The sequence below is a fragment of the Notechis scutatus genome, chromosome 1 (genome assembly GCF_049901735.1).
Source record: "Notechis scutatus isolate UNSWTSFEM ecotype Mainland chromosome 1, rNotScu1.2, whole genome shotgun sequence".
Lineage (NCBI taxonomy): Eukaryota > Metazoa > Chordata > Lepidosauria > Squamata > Elapidae > Notechis > Notechis scutatus.
The window spans coordinates 274,142,370-274,170,217 of NC_142009.1; the positions used below are offsets into that span (position 1 = coordinate 274,142,370).

The 27,848-nt window shown below is 39.2% G+C and overlaps 1 protein-coding gene and 1 long non-coding RNA gene across 5 annotated transcripts in view; one reads left to right on the forward strand and one right to left on the reverse strand.

Annotated features, from left to right (window-relative positions):
* Window positions 1-27,848, forward strand: part of RGS6 (regulator of G protein signaling 6) — a 230,516-nt gene that overhangs the window by 194,718 nt on the left and 7,950 nt on the right. For 2 of the 4 annotated variants that reach the window (XM_087951617.1, XM_087951620.1), the window contains exons 15-17: window positions 3,689-3,875; window positions 15,521-15,610; window positions 24,103-24,156. In XM_087951617.1, coding sequence (XP_087807743.1) covers window positions 3,689-3,875; window positions 15,521-15,610; window positions 24,103-24,156 — 331 coding nt within the window. Of the gene's footprint in view, window positions 1-3,688; window positions 3,876-15,520; window positions 15,611-24,102; window positions 24,157-25,004; window positions 25,488-27,848 lie in introns of those variants that run through there. The other 2 variants (XM_087951618.1, XM_087951619.1) reach the window with 2 other exon arrangements.
* Window positions 25,453-25,875, reverse strand: LOC148133386 (uncharacterized). Its single transcript, XR_015746723.1, has 2 exons — window positions 25,763-25,875; window positions 25,453-25,503 (listed from the first exon to the last, which is right to left on the reverse strand). It is a non-coding gene; the product is annotated as an uncharacterized LOC148133386 (long non-coding RNA).

Sequence of the window (27,848 nt, forward strand, 5' to 3'; positions counted from 1 at the left end):
GGAATAGGACCTCACAAACGCTTTGTTCTTTTTCTTCCCGTTCTTTGGTACTTCTTGTCCCAAACAAGTATTAACACGAGGCCGCTTCTAGGTGTACAAAGTTCCTTAATACTCTTGTGAAGGTGCTAGTCAGGGATTATTTCAGAGTTTTAAAAAAAGCGTTTTTTCACACTTCCAGACCTGTGGAGGAGTGTCCTCAGAAAGCAGTGCTTTTCTCAGCCACTCCATTTGGGTGCTGCATAGGAAGGAAATGTGCCACAGAGGCCAATCAGTGGCTTCATATAGATTAAAACAGATGCCAGACATGTGCTAGGTAATTCATACCTCCTATTGTGAAAATCATGGTCAGGGACAGAGTATGTACAATCAGAGGTGGTATTCAGCCAGTTCTGACAGGTTCTGGAGAACTGGTAGCAGAGATTTTGAGTAGTTCGGAGAACCGGCAAATACCACCTCTGACTGGCCCCGCCTCCATCTATTCTCTGCCTCCCGAGTCCCAGCTGATCGGCTAGGTCTTCTTTTGTTGCCCTGCACAGGAGAACGGAGCTGGAAAGCAGGTTAGCAGTGTGGGGAGGGAATGGGGATTTTACAGTATCCTATCCCTGCCACGCCCACCAAGCCATGCCCACAGAACCAGTAGTAAACATTTTTAAATACCACCACTGATGACTATCAACCACAAACAGTGAGTAAACTAGTGGGGGACATGGTGGCTCACCTGGTAAGACACTGGGCCTGCACACCGCTGAGGTCAGCGGCTCGATTCCTGTGAGCGAACAAACTGCGTAAGGACAAGAAAGGAGCCTCCCCCGATTGCCTACCGGCATTCAGGCATCTCACGGGTAAAGATAACAGTGCCCAAAGAAATTCCTTTCACAGAGGCAGGCAGCCACCTTGGTGATCCCTGGCTAACACATGCCATACACTAAAAATAAAAATAAAAAAGTGAATAAACTAATAATAAATGCTACAGACATTGTCATTTAACACTCATATTTTCTCCGCAGAACACTTGAAATAGCATTTATATTCTCCTTATTAGGTTTTGAAGCAGAACTGGATCCACTTTGTTTCGGTTCCTTCCTTTGATCCTCCAAGGACAGCACACATTGTTGTCTCTGGTTTATGTTATATCACATATGTCCCCGAGATGGCTTCGTGGATCACTGTTTTTTTTCCTGGATTCTTCAGGCTGATATATCAGCCATTGTAATAACAGCACAGCTTTGTTCTGGGTACTATGGCTCCTTTCCTCAAATTCCTACTCAGAATGGCTGCCTGGGAGGGGAAAAACACCCCCAGTTAGGGCAGGCTATACTAAACACTTTATCTGGTACCTTCCCAAGCTGTCCCCAAGTTCTCTGTATTTCATTCTCCGTTAGCTGCCAAGAAAAGCTATATAGTTTGTTCCAGAACCTTCCCGCTTTTTGCAAATGTTTGCCAGTCACGTTCCTATGTTGCAGTCTATGGAGGGATTCCTGCAACAGTGTGTTTAAATTGGTTAGGGGATGGGTTGTCCACTGGTTTCAAGTTTTTGTAAATAGATAATATAAAATATCTGGATCTCTAAAGTGAGATGCATCATCATTGACCACCACCATTGACCTCTGTACTGTTTCTTGAGTTGCTTTCTGGCTGCCATGGCCATGAAGGAGGAGGAGAACTGGACAGTTAAACTATGGGCTGTTTGTAAAAGGCTGTGATAGCAGCCCCACCTGAACCTTTCGAACAATAGTTTTAATGCTGGTTTGAGAGATTGTTAAGAACAAGACGTGGTAGCATATAGACACTTTTCATGTTTTTCGTAGTGAAAAAGCTCAGGCCAAGCTAGATCACTGGCTGACTGGGGAAAATTTTTTTCTCACTGTTAACAACAGTGAATGAGGTCCATAGTTAAATGGGGGATTTAATGTTTTACAGGAGGATAAAGAAAGGATCACTTGATGAAATGAAGTAACAAGACTTGGATAAATATTGCCCTTGAGGTACATACAAAATAGAAATCTCCCAAGATTTTCCAGGTCCAATTGCTGGTTTAACATACATGGATAGTCACCTAAGGGTTGTTATGTGCAAATGATTAATCTCAGATCTGATGCCATATTCTTACCATATTCTTGTAATGCTTCTGACTGGGTTTATATGACACACAATGTAGTTACTGAATGAACTTACTTTTACTTTTATACAAAACTAACCAAATGGGCTGTCTTTACAAAATGCTGAGCTCTCCCACCCTTTCTCCCCCCCCAAAAAAAACTAATCAAACTTGAAACTGACCAAGCTTTCCATTGCAACAAATGCATCAGCTGGATGTTTGACTGACTTGCTGTGTGAATGCATCCACAATTTTATCATAGAGCACGTTTGTATCTAGTTGCCAAGAAAGGCGTAATAAGAATTCATAAATAACTAGACAGATCCAGGAAGCAAGATAGAGGAAAGAGACAAAAGCTTAGGCGGATGTATTCATGCTTGGCATGCCAAGGATGTTGGGCCCAACTCCTACTCATCCAAGTAGATAATGCCAGTTCAGAAGGAGGAAGTGTAAGTTGTCATGAATGGGGCAAAAGAACCAGTTGCTGTGAACGTCCACTAGGTGTCAATATAGCGTTGTGCATGCTCCCGTTAAAAAAACGCTTCCTTGGGAACCAAAAAAAAAAAAAAAAGACATTATATCTAATGTAAAACTTTTGTGAGGAGTGCATTCAACAAAGAGCGAAAAACACCAATTATGTAAGATAGTTTTCTGCAAAAATCAACTTCTAGCAGACTGGCCTCACATACCTTCAATACCAGTTTAGAGACAGATCATCAGGGCAAAAATCTCTATGGTCACTGAGAGTTGACAACTTGATGGCAGATAATCAATCAATCGATCGATCAGAGTCCCCTGGCTATGATATTGCTCTAGTGATGAAGAGTTTTCCTTTCAAACTTCCTTTGCTTAAGTAGAACAACGTAGGATTAAACTCAAGTGATCTTAAACATAAGCAATGTTAAAAATATTAAACTGAGTTTGAGCCAGACCGACTAATTTATGCTTGAAAGAATTCCTTCTCTTCATTGATTACTCTGGGATTTGACACAAGATGCTTGCTGGAAGGAGGAAATTGGGGAGACTATATTTCAGCTTGTTCTTAGTAAGCACATCAAAAGTATATTGTCTGGAAAATAGCTCGATTTCCTGCTTCTAATTTCATGGGGTTTCTGTACATGATTCTAAAAGCGACAGAGAGGCTGAAATGTATTACAAATGCATGGAGAGGCTTCTAAAGTGTGTTTTTTTTTTTTAAATTTCAGAATCACCCAGAAATTACAATATGCTAATGGGTCTGGCAATAATTTGGATGTCACTTGTCCCAAAGGTGCTTTTTCACGAGTCAACTGGACTTTCAGGTTTTTCTTTGAAGACATTCCGGCTTCTTATCCAAGAAATGTTTTCTGCTCTGACTGGATGGTGGGGGAATGGAAGGATTTATGCTCCTTGTAGAAAGTCCAGTTGACTCATGAAAAAGCACGTTTGGGACAGCTATGACCTGGATGATTGAGAATCTCCACAGACATTTGCATATCAGTTGAATATTGGCTATAAAAAGATTGGGTTAAAATTAACCTGAATCCTGGTGGTGGTGCAGCTGACTTACTTTTCTGGGGTACATTTTCTTTCTTTGTTGCCTCAATGCAGGTTTTGGTTGGCTGTCCAAGATCTCAAAAAACAACCACTGCAAGATGTAGCGACCAGAGCAGAAGAGATCTGGCAAGAGTTCCTCGCTCCCGGGGCCCAGAGTGCCATCAACCTGGACTCTCACAGCTATGAAATAACAAGCCAAAACGTCAAAGACCCAGGGAGGTACACATATGAAGATGCACAGGTTCGGACTTGGATGTCATTTCTAATAGTGCACTAGAACAAAAGAGGGAAATGCAGCTTTAACTTATTAATATGTAAAGTGGGAGATGCTTCAGTCTCAATCAGGAGCAGAAGCAGGAATTGAATAACGAAATTTATCAATTGATTTTTTTTTTAAAAAAAGAAAAGATGATAACGTTTGCTACTATCACTTGTAGTTCCTTAGAACAGCATTCCCCAATCTTTCTGGGCTGGCAGCCCGGTGGGGCTGGGGGAGGAAGAGGGGATCGTTTTGTGTGAGGGGCATGCATGCACACAACTTTGTGGGGCTTTGAGTGCTCATCACTCATAAAAATGGTCTGCATGCGCTGACCCACCACACACATGGCCCGGTTGCGAATAGGCCACGGACCGGTAGTGGGCTGCAGTCCACAGGTTGGGCTCCCCTGCCTTAGAGAATCTATAAGGTTATTATGAACATAAAAGGCTTTTATTGGCTTGCACCAGTGGTAGGATTCAATTTTTTTTTACTACCGGTTCTGTGGACGTGGCTTGGTAAGGATGGTATGGCTTGGTGGGCGTGGCAGGGAAAGGATACTGTAAACCTCCATTCCCTCCCACTTCTGGGGGAAGGTGACCACAAAATCCCATTGCCTCTCCACCCCACTAACCTGCTTTACAGCTTTGTTCTCCTGTGCAGGGCAACTAAAGAAGACCTGGGACTCGGGAGGCAGAGAATAGATGGGGGCGGGGCCAGTCAGAGGTGGTATTTGCCAGTTTTCTGAACTACTCAAAATTTCCGCTACCAGTTCTCCAGAACTGATCAGAACCAGCTGAATACCACCTCTGGCTTGCACCCCACTGATAGCCTTCTCTACACCTTATATGTGTGTGTGTGAGAGAAAGTCTTTTGCAAAGTCTTAGAAAGGCCATCAAGTCCAGCCACCAGCTAAGTACAGGAGCCCAAATTAAAATCTTTGACATGCTTTTTTTTTTTTTTAGCAATCATTGGTTCCTTTGATGTATTGATTGTAGTGTTGGGAAGTTTTTCACACTTTCAGGTAGAAAGTGTTTGTAACTTAAACAGATTGTTCTGTGTCTTGTCCTTCAAAACAGCAGAGAATAATTTGGAGCTTAGCTGAAACTACCAAATGTTGTATTTCCTGAATATGAACATTTACAATGAGAACAGATATTATGGATAAAACCTAGCATCCCCTGACTCAAATTGTGGTCTGAGTTTACATCTGCGGGCCTGTACACATACAGGCTGACATCCCTGTGGTATAAAGCGGGCAACATTACTAAAAGAAAGTATAGGTATGCTAAGGAAGGTAAGATTATCCAAGGCTCTAAAGAGAGTAAGCCAACATTTTCCAGCTAGATACATTTTAAAAAAAGTTTCATTAGTGGATGATTTTTTTCAAGGTGGGCCTTTACTTAAGCCACCACTTCCTTTGGCTCCCCCTCTTTTTCCTGCTGGATGCCCTTGCTAAACCCATCAATCTTTCTTGTTGAATTGGTCAAATAAGGAAATCAGAGATTGAAGCAAGCAGGTAGCAATTGGAGTAGGCAGGTGAGCAATTACAGAGACTCTTTGCAATCACTTGCTCAGTTTTGGCTTCCAGGAGAAGAGAAAGGCTGAGTAATCATGAAAATGTGGTGGAGCAATTGCTGCCTCTCTTACTTACCCCCCCCCCTTTTTTTTTCTGGATGGCATGGTGGAGGCTATTAGATTAATTGGATAGAATCACCATCACTATGGTACCTGGAGGGAGATCTCAAATGGGTGAGTGGGAAGATGAAAGGGTTACGTCATCCAGTTCAACAGAACGAATGAAAGGACACAGTTGCTCGCACGCTCTCTTGGCAACATCTGCGGTCAGATTCACCGCAGTGCCCAAGAGAGAATGGACTTGAGGAGAAATATTTGCAACTGCTACCATTGTATTCTTTCCTGGTCCTCTTCCAGAATTAGCAATAGAACTTAGCCTTATATACTGGTTCATAATGCTTTACAGCCCTCTTTAAGCAGTTTGCAGCCAGTCAGGATCAAACTGCTGGCAGTGGGCAGAGTTAGCCTACAATACTGCATTCTGACCATTGTGCCACCACAGCTCTGAAATTTTGGAGAAAGCAGGATAGGCAGTGCTTGAGAAGGTTCTAGGTGGTATCTTTCCTGCTACCTTTGAGTTTTGCTGCAGGGAACTGTTTCATCCTGCAGTTTCCTTCAAATGGGCTAGTATTATAAATGTTGGTACGTATTTAGTATCGTATGAGGTTAGGGCCACTGTTACTGGAGCTATCCTATATTTTTCAGAAACTGAATCAGGGAATTGACTTCTCAGGTGCATCCATAGATGTGATGCAGAGCCACAATTTCTGCTATATGGGTGCCAAAGGTGCATGAAGGAGCAAGCCTAGGATAGGTAACCTGATATCTGATAAATTCTGAAGAGATCTTCTGACCCATTGGTATAGAGGTATAGAGGTTAAAGAGGTATAGGTATCAACAAAGTCTGTTTATTGCCCAGCTACTGCAATAGGTGGCTCTCCAACAGTGCCAGTAAAATTTCACCTCAATGTTCCCCCAAGGCAACCATCTACAGTCAATGCAACCCAGTCCCACAAATCAGAGCCAATCCATAAGATGAGGAGAAAGTCCACAAAGCCAAAACATGGTCAAAAGTCCATGAGTGCGGAGGAAGTGTGCACCGAAGCAAACTGTTTTTCCTTGCAATTTATCTTCCCCCAGCATAAATCATCCCAAGCCAGATGTTCTTTGTGAGGAGGGCTGGCCTGGGACTGCTTTCTCACAAGCAGCCTCACAGACCTCTTCTATCCTTTCTTCTGCTCCACTCTCCTTATCCTTGGATCAGATAGGACAGGCAGCTGTTCCTCTTCAGAGGGGATCTGTTGCCTTTGATTCCTGTTGATGGTTGGTAACTGATCCACCTCTGCTTTCATTAGGGCAGGTGTCTCCCCATCTGGTTGACTGCTGCTCCCAATGCCTTAGCCCCTGGGTTCCTTCTCCTCCTCCTCCTCCCCCTCCTCCTCCTCCAAACAGGCTTCCGATGGGCCCCCTCACAAGGACAGTCCCTGTGAGTCCTACCATCATAGCAAGTGACAAGGTTGTTGGAAGGTGTTCTGCTTCTAAAACCTCTATGGGCACACCAAGTTGTCTAACCCTGCAAGGAATCTACAACTTGAGGCAGAAGAAGGACCTGCCAGTCTCTCCTATATGCCCCTTCCCACTTGCTAGTAATACAGTCATTCAGTCTCTAGCGTGTCAATTTCCTGGCCACACTATCAAATTGAGTGAGAGAAAGTTACCAATGGCCAGCAAGAGTCACAATGAAGAACCCTATGCCCTCAGTGCCACACAGCAGCAACTCTGGGCAGTGGAGCAGTAGGATTGCCCCACTGTCCTTTCTTTTTCTCTCTATCCTAAACTTCTGTTCAAAGTTGCTGTTTCATTCATGTAATAGTAGATCCCATGTTTCCCCATTGGCTAAGAGGAACTTATTAAGATTTGAGCAGTATAACTGGGTCAGGACAAAGTAAGGAGGCATAAGGGAAGGTGGGTTTTGATTAAAAAAAAAAATCAAGGGCAGTGTAATGTTTCTGCTAAGAAGAAAAACTGGTAGTAGAGTGGCTAAAGGTCTCGGTGTAAGAATAGCTACAGCACAGCATGTTTTTTCAATCTTGACAACTTTTAAGATGTCTGGACTTCAACTCCCAGAATTCCCAGCCAGGATTGAGTTTCAGCATTTCAGATGCAGGCTGTTAAACCAGCTTGCCAGCAGTCACTCCTTTTTAGGGGCTTCTGGAAGTCTGGATTCTTGGCAACAGATATTAAATAGCTTCTTCCCCTCTTCTTACAATTCAGGTTTGAGAGTTGAGGAGTGCTTGCTGACAACTAGTTCAGATGAAGTCTTAATGGCAAATGATAGCCAACACTGAGTGCGTTACAACAAAAAGCGCCGCTGAAAGAGCAAATCAGGGTTTTCTTTCAGAATGGGTTGCCAAAAGCCCAGGTGACTCATATATATATAGGCCATAAAACAAGAATGCTCCAAAATGCAGAAATGCACCATCCATCACATTGATTTGCGTAGTCACTCCAAGATAGCTGCAGCACCCAGTGACTTTATGGCATACAATCTCTCGACTTCACATCTTGAAGCAGCAGACACAAATCTTTGCAAGTCGTTCCCCCACCACCACCCCACACACATACCCCTGATAAGCACACGTAGGCTCAGGCTCAGATGCAGGCTTGTTCTGAAAATAACTCTGCAACCAAACCCACAGTGAGGGCTGGCCCTGGGTTTCAAGGCATACAAAACCACATCTACAGTATTTTACTTCACATCTGTTCTTTTTTACTTAAAACTTCTGAAAGATGTGACCAAATGCATACCACCGGGCTGACAGTTTCTGGAAGGAGCTGACAAGTTATTGCTGTAGTGTAGAATGCTTGCAATTGTGAACAGCTTGAATAAAGCCACATCCGGTCCTTCTACCTCCTCTCTTGAATGCCAGGAAAAAAGGAACAAGAGCTGCAAAAAAAAGTTGCCGTATTTCCACTGCACTTAACTTTGCAATGAAGTATACTTTTTTTTTTTTTGCATAGGGATATATTGGCAGAATAAGAGTCTTGGCTAGTGATAACGTTAAAATGAGGATTCAGATACAAATGGAAGTACTGTATGAAATAGTTGGGAGGCCTTTTATGAACTGTATAAATTATTTCTCAGTCTGGCTATATTTACTCAAGCTCTGCCCTCTGTTTCCTGCATCTTTTTCTTACTCACCATCCCAATTTTGGTGATCTCTCTCTCTCTCCCTCTCCCTCTCTCTCCCTCTCCCTCCCTCTCCCTCTCCCTCTCCCCCCCACTCTCTCTCTCCATCTGTAAATGGCCCCTGTCAAAGAGCCATATGTAATGTTGAAGTATTTCTTCTCATAATGAGTTTTGGCTTTTGTTTTATTCCTTACATCATTGACTCTATCCATGTCTCTGTGTGCATATTTTGATGAGCATCTAAGCTCTATAATGAGACTAAGGCTAATTATAAAATAACCAATTTAATAAATAACCTTACTTCTTGTGACAGTTTAAAATTAGTTGCTCATTCTTTCTGTCTTGGCAGAAGTTTCAGGTTCTTGTTTGGAACCACACAAAAAAAAAAAAAATAACAAAAAGAAAAAAAAGGAAGAAAGGAAGGAAGGAAAAGTAGAAATTGTCCTGGGAGCAGTTAGACTAGTGCCTTCCCATCCATCATCTAAGGTTGAATGAGAATTTGCCTATCTATTATCTAAGAGGGGAAAGGAGGAGGAAAGCCCATACTTGCACACAAAAGAAAAATGAAGAAAGCTTTTGTTGTTGCTTTGCTAGGCTCCATTGACTACTCAATACAGCAGGCAGAGATAATGTTGTCTTATTTTAAAAGATCCAACTGTTTCCAGAATCCTTGTCTAGAATTTCCAAGATGCTGGACTGTTGGCTAAGTGCCCTTCTGTAACCTAGCCAGGGTCATCATTGTAGCTTGCTGTAGGAGAGAGAAATTGGACCTCTTCTTACACCGACATCGATGTGAAGTAGTTACCTTATTATTATAGGTTCAATTTTTTTTATTATCTCCCCTATTCCTATTTAGGTCTTAGTGAAATTGATAGTGCAAACGTATGTATTCCTTTTGTGCCAAGAATTTTGCCGAGTGTGTTTCTCATATTTTTTTTCTAAAGATGTGGCTTGTATTGTATGCAGAAGATGTTATATCTTAAGCAAGCTTGAACATACCACTTCTATGGTCATGATTTCCTTTTAGACTTTTCTTATTGTAGCATTATCACCTTCCTTATGCTCCCCAACAGTACTGCTTGCAAATGAAGTCATTTTGTGATGCTACCCATACAGTCTGGAAAAAACAACACAGCATAGATTCTACAACTTATGAAACATTATTGTGCGAGGAGTTAAGCATAGAAAGCTAGTGAGCACAATCATCTGGCTGGCTAGGAATAGCATTTTTTCTAGCCTCCTGAATGATCAAGTTCAGAGGTGGTATTCAGCAGGTTCTGCCCAGTTCTGGAGAACCAGTAGTGGAAATATTGAGCAGTTTGGAGAACCGGCAAATTATACCACCTCTGACTGGCCCCACCCCCATCTATTCTCTGCCTCCCGAGTCCCAGCTGATCGGCTGTGTCTTCTTTTGTTGCCCTGCACAGGAGAACGGAGCTGGAAAGCAGATTAGTGGGATGGGGAGGGAATGGGATTTTGCAGTAACCTTCCCCTGCCACGCCCACCAAGCCACCCCCACAGAACTGGTAGTAAAAAAATTTGAATCCCACCACTGGATCAAGTTCACTAGCCTTTTAAGACTAGGAAGCATGAAAACTTAGGAGTGCGGTTGTTTGGAAATTAGGGCGCAGTTTGGAAAAGCACATGGCTGCAGAATGGTGCAAGATATGATATCCACTCTGTCTAGAAAGCCATGCTGTGCATTGGTTGGGCATGACTGTCAGCAGCTATAGAAAATGTGAGGGTAAGTGGAGCAATTTATGCTCACTGTTGGGCCCTGTAATCAATGGAGGCCTCCCCAAGAATGGTGGGATGGAGAGATGCCCAGATCTATTGCTGGCGGCAATTTCCATGCACTATGGCAGATTTCCACATGCTAGTAAGGCCCTGTTGTCTGTATCTGATCTCCCCCACTCTCAATGCCCTCCACTTTACTTAATGATCCGCATACGCACTTCACAATGACAGCCAGATAAGCTGGAAGTGAAGTGATCACATGACATCTCACTCAATTCCAGACCCCCTTATGGTGCTAAGTTGAGAACTATCAGATCATATTTTTTTTAACTATTTGTATAACAAACATAAGCCATTTTTATGCAAAACTGTGTTGCCCTCATTTCTTTTCAAAAATATACTTATTGAATTTTTTTCATATAATAACAAACCAAAAAAGAAAAGCGGGAATAGAAAAGTGCAAGAGAAGAAAAATAAACCAAAGTTAAGAAATATAGATTACCTACGACCTTTTTTTAAACAGATAATTGTGTTGTTATTGTCCTTCCTTCCTCTTAAATGTTTGAAAAGTCCTTTTAGCCCTTCATTTAGTTCTCATTGTCAATTTACCATGAGTTCCAATAAAAAGTTCTGATTTCTTAGCAATATTCATCCTTCAAGTCCTTTTCATCATTATATGAATTTGAACTGAAATTTGTTTAGCTTTCTCACTAGTTTCACCATGCCTGAAAAAAATGTCCCCTCATGCTTTTCACATTTCATGCCTGGTTTGAAATACTTTTATACTTTTTTTAATAATGTCCCTGATGTCACATACCAATGATATATCATTCTATACAAAATTTACTCTTAAATGACACAAAATGAATTTAATACGAATTACTCATAGCCTCTCCAAACGTTCCTTTTTATGTTATATCCAAAATTAGCACCTCATTTTTTCTTACTGTCTTTAACCTCTTCTTCTGTTTTAAACCTTACATTTATATATTTTTTGCTATTACATGCTCATCAGTTGTACATAATTCCATTTCAGACTGTGTATTGTATTTTTTTTTCAATTCCATCTGTCCTTTTATCCATATTGAACCTTTCTTTCTTTTAGCTGTGCATATGAAAACCATTGAAAACTATGTTCTTCTCCAATTGTTCTTTTGACCTCATCTTAATTTCTGATTCATGCTGCATTTATAAAACTTCATAGAGTTTCTCTCTGCTGTCTCTCTTCTCTAAAATGCTTCCCTGTGCTGAGGTCAATAAAAGTATCTTTGGGCACAGCCTCAAATTGTACTTATTTCATATTCTCAGTATGGCACTCCTTCACATAGTGATTTTTAAAATCACATTAACTTTAACTTTGTCATGCCATAAAAGCCCATGCCCTTCTTTCTGATGTCGCCTTCCCCTGGGTTTGTGACCTTCTACATAGGACCTTCTGTCTACAAAGGAAACCCAGCCATTTTCTTTTCATCCCATAAGCTTCAATTTAGGGGGGGGGAAAAGATGCAGGAGAGGCTACAATTTTCATTGGAAAAAGATATAACTTGGTAGTGCCTGATTTACTGGAAGGCTTGGATAGATCAGGCACTTCCAATGCTTTGGGAGTTGTCTTTATTGATCTGACCCAGCCCTTGCAAGCAATGAGAAACCACTTATTCACAAGTAAAACTACCCCCTTTATTTAAAAAGGGCAGGAACAGTCTTTACTCACATGAAAACTCAAGATAAAAAGTCCTTCAATGATTGGCTGAACATAGTAAGAATTGCACCTGGGTGACAATTTTGAGATATAGAAATATCTCGAAATGACAGACAGATTGATGTAGGTCTCCAAATATAGACCATCTTTGTAATTTGTGGGTTCTATATTTGCAAATTTGCCTACATGCTAAAATCTATTTGCAACTCAAAAAATCAATATTTACAACGCCTTTTTAGTTATTCATGGTCATGCCTGTCTTCTCTTAGTGATTTTGCTGGTTAAAATGGCCATCAAAAGTGAGGTCTTTTTTAGGATTTTTTTTTCATTTGTAAAAAAAATGCATACATTAAAAGATATGTCATTAAACAGAAACACATATTTTAAAAAGGTTATGTATTGAATAGTTGACAAAAAATATTGTGACTAGAGCCGTGGTGGTGCAGTGGTTAAGAGTGCAGTACTGCAGGCTACTTCTGCTGACTGCCAGCTGCCTGCAATTTGGCACTGCAAATCTCACCAGGCTCAAGGTTGACTCAGCCTTCCATCCATCTGAGGTCAGTAAAATGGGGATCCAGATTGTTGGGGGCAATATGCTGACTCTGTAAACCTCTTAGAGAGAGCTGTAAAGCACTGTGAAGTGGTATATAAGTCTAAGTGCTATTGCTTTAAAAATCTAACCCTGGATTTGGCTCAGTACTACCGTAGTTATAGTTTGATAGATAGATGATAGGTAGATAGACAGACAGATACACAGATAGATCAAACTATAGCTATATCTATAGCTATAACTCTCTCTCTGTGTGTGTGTGTCTGTGTGTGTAATCACTATCACTCTGAATGATAAAATAATAGCCTGTTACTTTGTGACTGTGTTAGAATTATTCTCATGAATTGTTGAAGCAGAATCATTAAATTGATGTTTACCTGTTTCACTGGGAATCCTTTTCCAAAGCACTTGCTTATGTCTCCTCATCTGTTTTTCCCTCTATTTTCAAACACTAATTGCTTCTTTTTCATGTGGGCTGCAAGCTCCACATATCATATCAGCTATCAGCAGATACAACCAGCTCCATAGGCTAATATAGTGAATTATCACAAGATAACATATTTCTAGCTACAGCCTGATCAGGTGCATAGTATATGGAAGACTAAGCTATTACTGAAGGCATCATTCAAATTGGAGCCATTTGGAGACAGCAGATCCATCAGGTCCAGGAAAAGGAGCAGTGCTGAGTCAGGGACAGTTGGATGTCCTTCTCAGTGGGTTGCAAAAAAGATCGCAGCGACCCTTCTAAAATTGTATTCACGCAAGAACCATTACTGCCATACTTGTGTCAGCGTTTTGTCTAAAAAAGTGTCCCTGAAACTTTGCACTCTGAAACTTTCTCTAAGTCATTTGTTGATTTCCTTCTAGGCCTTTTCTTCATTAACATGCCAAGCTTAATAAAGTGGTAAGCAATTTAGAATAAATCCATTTTAAAATCTATTTAAGAGAGTTGCTGTTCCCAGATGTTCAGCTAATTAATGTATAGGTCTGTGCATGTAGCTATTCATCATATGGATCTACATGCATGAGCACACTAATGAACAAGGAGAGACATGTCAGACAACTTGTCGAAACAACAAAACTGGGGCCAGATTGGAACACTGATTAGAGTCTTTGACTGGAATTAGGAAGACCAGGGTTAAAAAGAGCTTCAGCCTTAGCTATATAGAACTTCCATGGCAACTGACTTTTAGGCCAACCTATTTACTAGGTTATTTAAAGATTACTCCATATATTGCTCTTTAGGCAGACGGCTGGTTATAAAATCAATAAATCTGGTATGGCTGGTATGGCTACAGCATCTTGTAAAGGTCCATATTTGATGCTTGTCCTGGCTCTTCTTGAACAAATGCATTTAACCATCCTTTCAATTTCTCTTAATGCATCTACATTATAGCAGTAGGAAAAATAAAAAGGTTGGGAAAGATCCAGCATGGTTAGATTGGTGGTATCACATCAAAGTAAATCCAGCAGAGTCTGTTTTCAGACCGAAAAATGCCATCCAAGCCCATTCAAAGCTAGAATGAGATTCAACATAATAATGCGCATAGAGCAATTTTTCAGCTATAACATGATCACAACCTTCTCATTATGTTAGATGGAACTCATATAAATTGTAATCTATAAATCTAGATTAAAGTACCAGATGGCCTGTCCTTGCGATATCATAGGAGATTGGTCAAACAGTTGTGCTAATTTTATTAAGGATATTATTATGCCTATATTATGAGTATTGGTCTAGGACTATGAATAGTAGCATGGTAGACCAATGCTAATTTAATCTTGAATGCTACATGGCTCATAATGATATCTCTTCAGCTCCATCCAACCATGACTTATTCAGTCTTCTCTTTCCTCTCAACCCATTTACTTTTCATTCAAATGGCTTTGCAATTCAGTTCTCATTAATTCTGTCTATAAACCAAACCACTTCAACATATTTCTTTTATACTGGACCCAAACTTTTGCATTCAGACCATAATCATCCAGTATCCATTTTAGCTTCAGTCTTTGTAAATGCTCCAGTCCAATTCATTCAATCTCATTTCCAGATAACAAAAATGGGCAAACCCACTTTCTTATAGACAGGCATTTTAACTTCTTTCAACAAATATTTATTCACTGTAATACAATACTGTACTGAACCACATACTCCGCTCTATTTTTCTATCAGCATTTGCATGCCTTAACATTTCTTGCTCCATTTCCCCCGCTTTAGTAAACATAGTACACAGATCCACCTATTTGCTTTAGGGTTGTTGTTGTTTTTTGACATTTAGCTATAACTTGCAAAAATTATTTCATTTTCCCTGTCAAAACCAATTCCCTATTTCTTGTATGCCTTAACTAAGCTCCATATGGTTTTGTGCAGATCTCAGTGTGCATATGTGTCACCTCCACATGTGTGCACCTAATTTTTTTTTTATCACCAACTCCTCAAATGATCTAATTTGGGAACTAGGGCATGTTTCTTGTATTAATACAATCAGTGGAGAGCAAGAGATTAGAATCCTACTATCTCACCTAAGATGATTCTAATCGGCATTAGAGATTCTGAATACTACAAATGAACATCTGAAAGGCAGTATGGTGCAAAAAAAACCACCTTTTATTTAGCCCTTTGGATTGAAAGATGGCAGAAACCTTCAATTACTTAAATAATTATTCCTTCCATCCTGAAACAAAGCCAGGCCAAGGTTTCTTTCCATCTGGCTGATAGTCCATTGTGGAACATCTATCACCATGTTTTAGAAATTTGGGGGAAACTGTTCAATTGTGCTTTGATATTTCACTTTTTTTCCCCTCGTAGATGCCTGGAGATTGTTGAACAGTGTCCCAAAGCAAATTTCACCCTGTCATTTCTTCTCTTCCCACAGGAACATATTTACAAGCTGATGAAGAGTGACAGCTATGCACGTTTCCTCCGTTCCAATGCTTACCAGGACTTGTTGCTGGCAAAGAAGAAGGTATCTATCGGGAAGGACATGCTTGCTTCTTCAAGTCCTTCTTGACTCCTGCCTGCTGCTGCTTGCTGCTGTGTGGACATGAATGTTCTGTTCTTTGTTACGGACCAAGGCTTGTTCCCTTTCCTTCTTCCGAGGACTGAGAAAGCGTTTTTCTCTCTTCTTAAAGCTCCATGTTTGGCATCCGAATAAACCACCTCAGTGTTCCAGTGGAACTGGACATCCTCTGATAGGGAGATGAAACTGAAGCGGCTCTAAGCTGGGTGACATGATTTGTCATGAAGCCTTGTGAAAGCCTGCTCATCTTAGCAGATGTCCATAGATTTCCCCAACCTTGCTGTCCAGCATCTTCTAACTTAAAGTGTCCGGGATTAACATGACTTCCCTCTATCAATGAACTATGGCTCTTCCGCCATCTTTTAACATTAAGTTGCAAAATGCCACTCTAGGCATTTGCAGGGCACAAATGCCATCCGGTTTAATAACATATAATCTTGTCATACAGCGTAGCAACCGTTGGGAAGCAGGGCAGCACCCCCTTCTGTTTAATCTCATGGTTGTTCTTGTGGATGCCTTACGTGAAGCCTTCCTCTTGATTTTCTATCAGCTTTTGATTTTCTGTGAATGCCATTCCCTTCCACCAGCACTCTTTGTATATAGACTTTTGTTATTATTTTTTTATTTTAAACAAATACTAAACGCTACTCTGACTATTCCTCTATCCAGCCACATCTTATTATTTTCTTTTCATGTCAGCATGCTGTGCTGTGCTCATTATTGTTTTCTGTCCTTACTATATAAAACAACAAAGGGCTTCTTGTATGGACTCAAATCCTAAATCAGGCATTTAGGAATAAATGGGGCAGAGACCTGAAAGTGTTTTAATTTTCATCTGTGACTAGGTTTAAATAATATATAGCTATCTGAAATGATGTCCCACTTCCCATATTCAATTGTGTGTGTGTGTGTGTGTGTGTGTGTGTGTGTGTGTGTATGCTTTTGTACAGAGATTTAGATTGGGTCCTCTGCTTTTTCCATTTGGCTCTCTGCTTTCCTCTGCTAGTTGCTGCTTTCCCATGATCCCATAATTCAATCAGCCTAATCAAATCTCTGTTGCAATTCCAATAGGATCAGAATTCTTAGAACCTATTTCTGACAAGCTACTGCTTCCCTGTATGCACAGGAACTCCGAAGCACAGTTGGCGATCATGAGCAAAGCTTTGATGCTGACTGGATAGGGTCACTCTCTCCTGAGCAGTGGAGATCTTTTTGGCAGTGGAATAGAGATGTACGCATGAGGCTATTTTTGGTACAGGTTTTTGCAAGAAGTTTACCATCTGCATATTTCTATGGTCTCATAAATAGAGAACAGCTAGGTTGGATAGAATGTGTAGAATACTTCAGTGACACTCACTGAACCCTTCAGCACTTCTTTTGCACCAAGAGTTTGCAAGTATTTCTCAGAGTTATATTTTACACGCTGATTGCTCTTGTGGGAGCCATATAGAGGCTCTGAAGCTGAAGAGACATTCTCACATCCAAGAAATGGAATTCAGGGGGCTTTCAACAACAGATGTGTTATTAAGTCTGGAAGCCAAAGGCCCTTAGACCATTTTTACTGAATCTAGTTTGGTGGTTCCTCTCTATATTGATGTTAAGCTCTTGTACAGGCCTGCATAGCTGGTGGTCAGTACTCAGTGTTGTGGCTGTGGTTGGGATAGGATTGCTTCAGTGGGTGTCTTCAGTGCTTAGGTGATTGGTCATAAGTCCTGTTGACTTTCTCTGTAATGGTCCCATGACAAAGAAATATCAGATTTCATTCAATGTATTTAACATAGTACTTGGGTTGGATATCAAAGAGCAGCCCAAAATCCTGACTCTACACCAGAGGTGGTATTCAGGTTCTGACCAGTTCTGGAGATCCAGTAGTGGAAATTTTGAGTAGTTCAGAGAACCGGCAAATACCAGCTCTGACTGGAGATGACTGAAGCCACACCCACAGAACCGGTAGTAAGAAAAATTGAATCCCACCACTGCTCTACACTGTAAATATTTATAGATAAGCATCTTTAACACTGTTGTCTTATGGTGGTTATGAGTAGATTGGATTCACTAGCTACTGTCTTTTTCAAAGATAGGATTATACACATCCCTTTTTATAGAGCAGCATAGTCTGAATATTGAAAAAAGTCTTCATGATAAGAGCAATTTAGCAGTGGAGCTCCTCTTCTCCAGAGGAGACATGGCTCCCCCCTAGTGCAGATGTTCAAGGGCCATCTGTTAAGATGCCTTAACCTCCTGCATGGAGGGGATTAGACTTTAGATGGTCTAAATGGGCTCTTCAACACTACTATTTTATGACTCTTAAAAAGAAGTAGGAGGAGGGATTGGGGAATGCTGCATTACATGGATTTGGCTTTCCAGATGCTGTCTTTTCATTTTAGTCCCCAAATGGAGAAGGGTGTATGTGAGTATTACTACAGCAAAAGAAGATGTATTTAGTCTCTTAAAAATGTTGAAAAGACTCAGCTCAAAGAAAAAAAGAAACCAGTTCAGAAGATGTTTTAAGTTTGGGTCAGAAACCCAACCCCTGAATCCTGACTGGCAGGAAAAATGTTGAGTTAGTTAAAATGGTTGCCTCCCTATTGTTCTGAAATGGTGATATTTATCTTTCTTGACATAAGAGTCAAATAGGCCTCATCCAAGTTTGTCTCATCTATCAGCATGTGGAATTGAAGAATCTAGCAGTGATGAGACTTCACATGTAACGCAGGCCTGTTGATGGGATGCAACTCAAGATTTTGCATCATGTATAAGATAACATCATTTCACAAATAATGTAGTGATGGCAGTGACATACTTGTATAGATGGGCAATGAACATTTATGAATAATAGTCAACTTCTCCAAGTTAGCCAATTAAAACAAAATTCCACTGTATTTCAGACCATGTATCCTTTTTTCCTCTAAGTGTAGCATTCACTCATCGTGACCCCTTTTTTCCCTATCTATACATGGCTTGTGATAGTTATTCCTTAGATTAGTTCCAATTAATTGCATGGGTTGGGTTTTTTTCATAGTAAGGTTTTATTGCTACTGCAAGCTCAATTTTAGCCCTAGGTAGTTTTAAATCCATGTATTTATTTTGCTTGCAAGAATGTCCATATGTGAGGTAATGACTCTTTGACAATAGATGCTTTAAAGGACTCAGTGCTGGTAGATTAGAGCAAGAAGGAACAGAGAACAGAGGAAAAAAAAGGAAGAATAAAGAGCTAAAAATTAAACATATGGATCCACATATTCTCATCTAGTTTCCCGCAGCTAACTAGAATGAAGGATTTCCTAATTATTTTAACTCTATGTAACCATGCCCAACATGCCCTTCCCTTACATTTTACATCGTGTCTGGATTCTGTATTTACAGTAATTAAATATATTCATCCAGGCTTCAATGGATAGAATTGTTCTGTTTGTAAACTTAAGGATCTATAGTCTTTAGGATTAGTATAGTGTTTAGGGCTGTAAGCTCAATACAACTGTTGCAGATTTGGAATCCTATTCCCCATCCCCCTTTCTACTTAAATGCTTTGTAAGAAGTGTTAGGAAAGGGAATATGAGCACACTGGCATCTGGAAACAGAACTTCAGAAATGTTAATGCAGCTTTGGCCCCAGCAACTAAATGTCTTATACATAAAATTTTATAATGACAATATGAGACAATATGAGAGAAAAATTCAAAAATTCAATGATTTCACATTCCTCATAATATCATATCTGAAAGTCCATAATTACTGCTTTGCAGACCTCTTTTCTAGTTATGTCTATGCCAGACTGGTTCCATCAGTTTCATTCTAGGAATCAAAAAAAAAATTCATAGACATTTAGAGATTTGATAAAGGTGTCCTAGAATTATTTCCCTAAAAGCAGCTGTGATGAAGCATTTATGTTTCTTCCATCTCAGTCTTCCTCAATCTATGTCAGACTACAATTCCCACATTTCCCAGCCACCATGATAACTGACCATGCTAACAAGAAATTCAGAAAATTTTAATAGGTTACATCCAAGGCCAGGACAAGATATTCATTTAAGGCAGATCAGAGAATCAATCTTCCATCTCCTTTTTCCACTCTTTTTTTAAAAAAAGTTTTATTTGGATTTTCACACACACACACACAAAACATAATACAAGAAAAACATCTTTTTTGAAAATAGCATGGTCCCGGGTTACACTTCTTTATACAGACACAAACTCAATTTCATGCTCATTTTTGTGTTCTATTCCATATCTTATTACTAGTTTGCATTTTCTATATAGTTTTTCCCCTCTTTTAATTTTCTCAACTTTATTTTGATTATCTCATCTCAATTCAAATCATTATATTTATACTTTTGTCTGTCCTGTTTCAATTTCATATTATCTTTTCTCATTAAACAAATTTTCTCCTGTAGTTACTAATTGGAGTATGACACCTTTATATCTTTTAATTTTATCCATTCAGCTCTTATTTAAACTTCAATGTATACCTTTAGGTTATAACATTCAATATAATACATAATACATAACTTCCAATTGAATTCTGCTTGGTACATTCTTAAAATACATACTATATTCTTTAAAAAAAGGATTATAAATATATATAATTAAAACCCTCATTCCATTCCAATTCAGTTCTGTCATTAATATTCATTAAAGTCTTAACATCTTTAACATTTCTTTTCAATTAAATACCATACTTCCTTGGGGACGCATATAATCTTTCCATAATTAATTTTCCCCCTATTTCTCTTCACTTATGTTTTATAAATCATTAAATATTCATTTTATTACATTTGTTTATTAACAAACATTCCACTAAATTATGATAACTATTTTATCCATCATTTTAATCATACATTGTTTCATATTTTCTGAAATTATTTCTATTTCTAATACAACAATACTATCTTATATACCTTTGCGGAATCCCTTTTTCAATTAGATTTTCACCCATTATCTCTAAATAGGCCCTGTTTCTCTATGTCTTGTTTCTGTCCTTTATAACTTCTTTTCCTTTCTTTCTTCCCTCTCTTCTTCTCCCTCCCCTTTTTACCCCCTTGTCTCTCTACTTCTAATTCTTTCTTCTGCATTTCCCTCTTCTGTTGCTTTCTAATTTTATACTTATTTTTCAAACTATTCTTTTTTTGGATTGTTTTTCCAAATCTTAAACTTTTCATTCTCTTTCCCCCCTTTCCTTTTTTTCCCCCACATAAAATTACTTGTTCATTAAAGATGGCTTCTTCTTTGTCCCAATCTTCTTATTCTGCAGGCATTTCTTGTTGTTTCTCATAGTTCCAAATCTCCATTTCTAAGAATTGAAATACGAAGCCAAAAAAACCTCTACCTTCTTGTGCATCTTCTTTGTACTTTTAAAGTTCCATTTTCAGTTCTTCTAAAAGTGGTGCCATTTTAAACACTTTTAAACAACCACCCGATTGATTTTAGTCATTCAAATGCAGTAACCAAAAATCTAGAAGTCACCAAGTAATCCAAATACTCCCGAGCTGTTTCTTCTTACTTCTTTTTTCACTTTCTCTTCCTGGGGTTTTACTATTTTGTTGCCATGTTTCAGTTAAAATGTATCTTTTAGAAGTCTTGTTGAGATTTTACTGTAAGTTCTTTTTAATTCCAGGCAGTTTCCTCCTTCCAGATCCTGCCCTTTTATTCTTTTTCTCTCCTTTCCTGCTTTCAAAAGCTTTTAAGTATCCAGAAATCTTTATTATCCCTTTGACATTTTATTTTCAGCTTAAATGCCTATTGATGTCAAAGTGGTTTTTTTTTCCAATTTCTTGCTTAAGTCTCTTAGCTGTCAGTATAGGGAAAGGAAGAGGAGAAAAAAAAACCAAATCCTTTCCCTTTTCTTTCTCCTTCGCTGCTTGAAAATCTTCTTTGGGAACAGTGTTTTGTTTTTTTATAGTTTAAATTCCAGGGTACCTTATTTGTTGCTTTTGCTGTTTGACCCGGTCAACCAAAACTTTCTCTTCTTATCTTCCTCCTGCACATACTTTTCCAGTCAAGTTCTTCTTTGGGGTGGCCATTTCTGACCATCGCTACAACCGCCTTCAGGAAAGGGAGTAATGGCCAGCTGAGGAGGAGAGATGCGGCTCTTCTCAACCCTGCAGGCAGTCTCCCCCCTCTTCACCACCTCTACGAGGTGGCTTAGCCCCAAAACCAGCCAGCTCAGGACGCTTCAGCAGCAAGCATGGATCAAAACCACGCAGAGTCACGGTTTCAGTCTGTCGCTGAAGAGGCTCAAACCGGAAGTTCCCCTCCCTTTTCCACTCTTGTTCCACAAGAACCTAAATCAAAAGAAATGTGTATAACTGTGTGTGTGTGTGTATATACACACACACACACACCTTCAATCTGGATGAGTGTAATAGTAGCCCTGAAAAGCAAGAAAGACAATTTTCCGAAACACTTAGCTTGTACAGATACTCCTTGGTTAATTATAGCAATTAGGAGCAGAATTATAGCAATTAGGAGCAGAATGTTACATGACCATTTAGCAACAGAAGTTATGGCATTTCTGGTTGCCATCATTAAATGAATCATCACAGGTTGTTAAGCAATCTTATCACATTGATGCTATTTGTGATCTCCTGCCAGTTTCCTTATTGACTTTGCTTATAGGAAGCCAACAAATAAGTCTTCCTCAAATAAATATCCACAAATGGTCATCATATGACCACAGGGACACTGTGATGGAGGGAAAACGATGAGGGTCAGTTGTAAGTACCACTTGTTCAACACTATTGTCAGTTTAAACAGCTGTGCAAGTAGTCTCTAAGCGAAGACCACCTCTTGTACTCCATATATTTTATAAACCCATTTATTTCCAAAGAAAAGTGTTTTCTTTTACTTTTTTTTAATTAGCACACAAAGAGAAGCTTTGCAGTTAGAGCCACTATGCTTTTCCCTGGTTTTATATACCATTGCTTTTTTTTTTCTTCCCCTAAGAAGGTAGGAAAAAGAGAGTTGGTATTTTAAAGTCCTGGGAATGCAGTTTCAGTTGCATTCCCAACCATGAAAGCTGAGTATGTGTTTAAGCCACTAACTTTCTCCAAATTTAATATAATATGTTTTGAGTTGGGGAAAATTGGAGGAACTAGCAGTGAAAATGAGATATAAATTTGAATAATAAGTAGTAAATGAACAGAAATTGGGAACTAAAATTGAGTGCTTGTTTTTCTGTTCATTAAAAAAAGACTGTGCTGATTTAGTAATGATGCCAAATGTATGTACAAATCCATCTCTCAACCCCTGAAACTTGTGAATTGACTTAGGTCATATCTTGATGGGTTTGCCCCTGAACATTACAATTCTTTTATTCAACTAAATGGCCTGTTTGCTGGGAAATTACCCTTTCATTCATATTTAATAAGATTTGTTTTATGCCAGATGAGTTGAATCATGTTTCTCTGGAGGACAGTAATACAGCTATAGTGTTGGTGAATTTCTTATTATAGTAAAATTCCTGTGTTTTATAGTTACAGCTTCCAAATAACAAAAATAACAAATAACAAATAGTAATTTGATTGTTTTGTATGCAGCCTGGCAAAACCTTTATGCCAACAGCAGCCTTATGCATAATTGCTTGGGAGTAAGTGTAAGGGGATGACAGAGAATGAGGTGGCTGGATGGAGTCACTGAAGCAGTTGGTGGGAGCTTAAATGGACCCCAGGGGATGGTAGAGGACAGGAAGGCCTGGAGGAACATTGTCCGTGGTGTTGTGATGGGTTGGACATGACTTTGCGACTAACAACAACAAAGTCTAACTGAGCATACAATGGGATTCACTTTGAATAGAACACCACAGCAAAGCAGAAAGCAGATAGCTCGATCAATTTTCATATAACATCCAGCACATCAGAAAGGAATATCATTTAATTTGTAAGCCGCCTGGATTTGATTTTGTCATTGAAAGGTAGAATAGAAATGTCCACATAGATAAATTTGGAAAGGTGGGATGGGACAAGGCTCATCATATCCTCTCTTATTCTGTTCTGTTCTACCTCGGGCTATTCTTGCATACATGACAGAGACAGAGAGAGTGGATGATTCCCTCATAAATCCAGACCACTATCTTCTGACTGAAAAATGTTGATTTTTAGTTCCTGAAGACTTACAGACAGGTGACAGCTGCAGAAGGCATCATTATGTCCAATTTTCTTGACATATGTAACTTTGGCTACATGTCCATAGCTATATTTTTAAAAAGAAGAACCACATTTCCCCAAAGAAAAGCAGCTACTGAATGATTGCACCAAGTTCTTGCTTTGCTCTTGCAAACAGCACTTGCCCTATGTTTGAGATGTTTAATATATATTTTTTCTTTTGCTAACACTTCTAAAGCCAAAGTAAGCTGAAGGGGTTTTTTGTTTGTTTGTTTGTTTGATTTCTTTTTGGTTTTGGCATTTTTTTCCCCCTTCTTAACTTTGTTTTCCCCTTCTAAAGCCCGAGAATGAGCAAGGTCGTAGAACTTCCCTAGAAAAATTCACTCGCAGTATGGTAAGTTCATTTGTTTTGGTTATGTTCGTTTTTCTTCCCTCTTCTGTTTAACATTTACTTTTATTTTGGAAACTTTTTTTTTTTTTTAGCTCCTCTGTTGTATCCTTTGGTCATGGCAAGGCGATAAAAAGAGAGAATTTCAAGATCCACATTTAAATTAAACAGCCAGCTCTCCCACAAAACAGGATAGAATCTGGTTTTCTCTCTCCTTCCCTTGCTCAGAGAGTCCCATTCCCATGATATCTCTCCCCCTTTTCAAGTTATCATTCATGGCAATAGAGAAGATGCACACATAGCTTCTATTATCTGTAATATCACATACAACGTTGGCATTGTGCACAATGCTCCACAGACATTGTCTTATATAGAATAGAATAGAAAAATAAAATAGGAAAAAAAGGGTGGGATAGTTTGGTTGAGAAGAAGGAGCGGTCCTGCAAAGGATCAGATTTCTGTTTATTTCCATAGCATTGATGCACGATCTGTTGTGGATTCTTCTACATATCAAGTAAGTACGTTCTGGATGTTAGTTTACATAGAACAATGACTTTAATGCATGGATTAGGATACAGTTCTTTCTTGGTGTCTCATTTTCATGATGTTTTACCAATGGTTAATGAATTATTTCAAAGCAGTCCCCTAATAATGGCCAACTAAATGTTTTTATTTGTTATCAGCTCAGAGTACAATTGTGTTGTTAAAAATCTATTTACAGTTCTGTTGGCCATCAAATATTTTCATAGAAGGGAATCCAAAGGACTAAAGCATGAATACTATGACCTATTGTGGGCAAAGAAAAAAAAAAGAGCTTCCACACATTTAATTAAAAATATTTTTTTCTGCTGCAGTCGCTTCTAGAGCCCTTTGGCAAATTGTTTCAGAAAATGACGTGAAATTCTATGAAAACAGGAGATATGAGAAGCATATACTGAATTTTACTTATGCATTATTTGTTTATTCGATTTCTGTAGCCACCCATCTCAATTCAGTTGACTCTGGGAGACAAACAATACCCCAACAATTAACCATAAAAACAGAAAAAGATATAAATAATTACATGCAGGCAAATGAGAATCATAATAATTTCATAAAAATTAAGAGTGCAAGGAGGTTATGGACTCCATAATGGTTTCCGGTCCCTAGAGACCTAGCTAGGTCTTTAGAATCTTATGAAAGACTGGGTCAGGCCCATCCTGAAGGAAGAATATTCCACAGGGCAGGGGCTTCTGCTAAGCAAGCAGAACTTTTGGTTTCCATCAGCCAACATTCTTTGGCTGATGGGGCTCCTAACATCCCCATCTGCTAGACCAAATTGGACAGGTAAAAATTATTGAGAAGAAATGGTCCCTTAGATCAGTGATCCCAAACCTTTTTACGCCGCAGCCCGGTATCCCCAACCTTTTTATGGCGCGGCCCCGGTCCGACATCGTCGGAGATCGGATCATGATGGCGCCGCCATCTTGTTTTGATGAAAAGTGCTTCGGTGAGCTCACCGGAAGCACTTTTTCATCAAAACAAGATGACGGCGCCCAGCAAGCCAGCGGCCCGGTAGGACTTGTTCCACGGACCGGTACCGGTCCACGGACCGGTGGTTGGGGACCCCTGCCTTAGATAATCTGATCCTAAGCTATGTTACTTTTTTATTCAATTTCTATTGGATGGACGGGAGAGAGGGGCTAAAAACTGTGCTGTATTGGAGTAGTTAAATTACTGTATGGATTTAGACAGCCCTAAGGATTGGGGGAAACTATTTATTTATTAAGCACACAAGAAATTTGCTGGACCAGCCAAGTCAGAAATATATGCCTCTGATTTTGGAGATAGTATATGGATCAGATTTTATTAACTTTGGGATCTTGAAATATGTCAGACTTCAGTTCCCATCATTCTCCACAATTCTGAGCTGCTCTAAGGTAAATAGGCATAATAGAGATTTATAACCCTGCTCCCCTTTTAAAGAGGAAGCCATCACTGGCCTGTTGACAGTAAATATCATGACAACATAATATATTCATTTTACCAACCCTGACTCTCCCTACATCTCACAGAAACAGGGATGAGAGAAGTGTCTCTCCATGGGACTGTGTTTCAGTTTCCAACATTTCTCATCGTTAACAATGTGTCCAGGTTTTTCTGGAGTGCCATTACGTTTTCCACTTATAGCTTGACAAAGTGATGTCTTTGTGTCTCCCACCACAACACTATATATTTATCTTCAGTCTTTCAATTCTTATAATTCATTCTCATTGGTCTGGATTACCAGTAAGGAAGCTTTAAAATGCACCTGCCCTATAGTATATAGTTAGGAATGCTGGAGTGGGGATTGCACTCAGGGAAGGTCAATGAATGGCTTAGGGCCAGTTTTATGTCTTAGCCCAACTTACCCCATAGGATATTGTTGTGGGTTTTTTAAAAAAAACCTGGAAAATGAAGTGCTTGTGGCAATTCACTACAGGTGAATTGACTTTACTTACAACTATTTCTGATGCTAAACAAAACATTTGTTAAGTGACTTTTGCCCCATTTTATGACTTCTCTTGCCATAGTCCCTTAAGTGAATTACTGCAGTTGTTAAATTAGTAGCGTGGTTATTAAGTGAACCTGGTTTCCCCATTGACTTTGCTTGACAGAAGATTGCAAAAGGTGACCAATGATCCTGGGATTCTACAACGGTCATAAATATGAGTCCGTTGTCAAGTATCTGAATGTTGATCACGTGACCATGGGGATGTTGCAACGGTTGTAAGTCTGAAAATAGTCCTAAATCACTTTTTTTCAGTGCCATTGTAACTTTGAACAGTCACTTAATGAATTGTTGTAAGTTGAGGACTACCTGTATCCTGTTTTAAAGTGTACCTACAAAGCACTAACTCAGAATGAAATTATGCCTCTGATGCTGAAGTTATGGTTGTTTAGAGGCCTTTTAAGATCCATGATACAGATGCAGGGTTGTGTAATTTTTTCCAAATACATCCATAGGTATTCTGTGCTGTGCCAATAACGCACACACATACACAATATTTGCGAACAACATTACCTCCCAAGGAGCACATAAACAGATGAGGTTTTTTTTTTTTAATAATTATGCGGACATGTTTACATGTTTTACCACAGAAGCAGCTGATTGACTAAAATAACCCCTATGAATCACATAAAATAAATTACAGTTTTTGTAAGTGGGCGACAACTCTATATACACAGTGGAGACTGTGTGGAGACAAAATGTCTTGTATTCTGTCACAGACATTATACATGGTCATACTTTAGAAACACCAAACCTAACTGCAAGAGCCTTTAAGTAGCATTTCAAATGAAAGCTACCTTCTTCTGAAACGACCTAACAAACACCTGTATGGCTCTTGAAATGAGCTGATAGTTGGACTATTGCAGTTAGAGAAATAGACATATTTTCTTTTAAAGTAATATTCAGCAAACAAGCTTTCAGTGTATTTGCTTTGCTTTTGTTTTATATATATATAAAATTTTGTCTGTCTTCTGTTGTCATTATTTCTTATTCTGTTTATATTAATTTAACACCTTTAATCTTTTTATGTAAATGCATCTGTGTGGATTTTATGTTCTTTTGCCATTATTGTTGTTGCTGTTGCTGTTATTTTGGTTTCTGCTTTAAAATCTTCTGTTTGGCATTAAACCTCTTTCTCAGTTTATATTGCTCTTTATGTGTCTTCAAC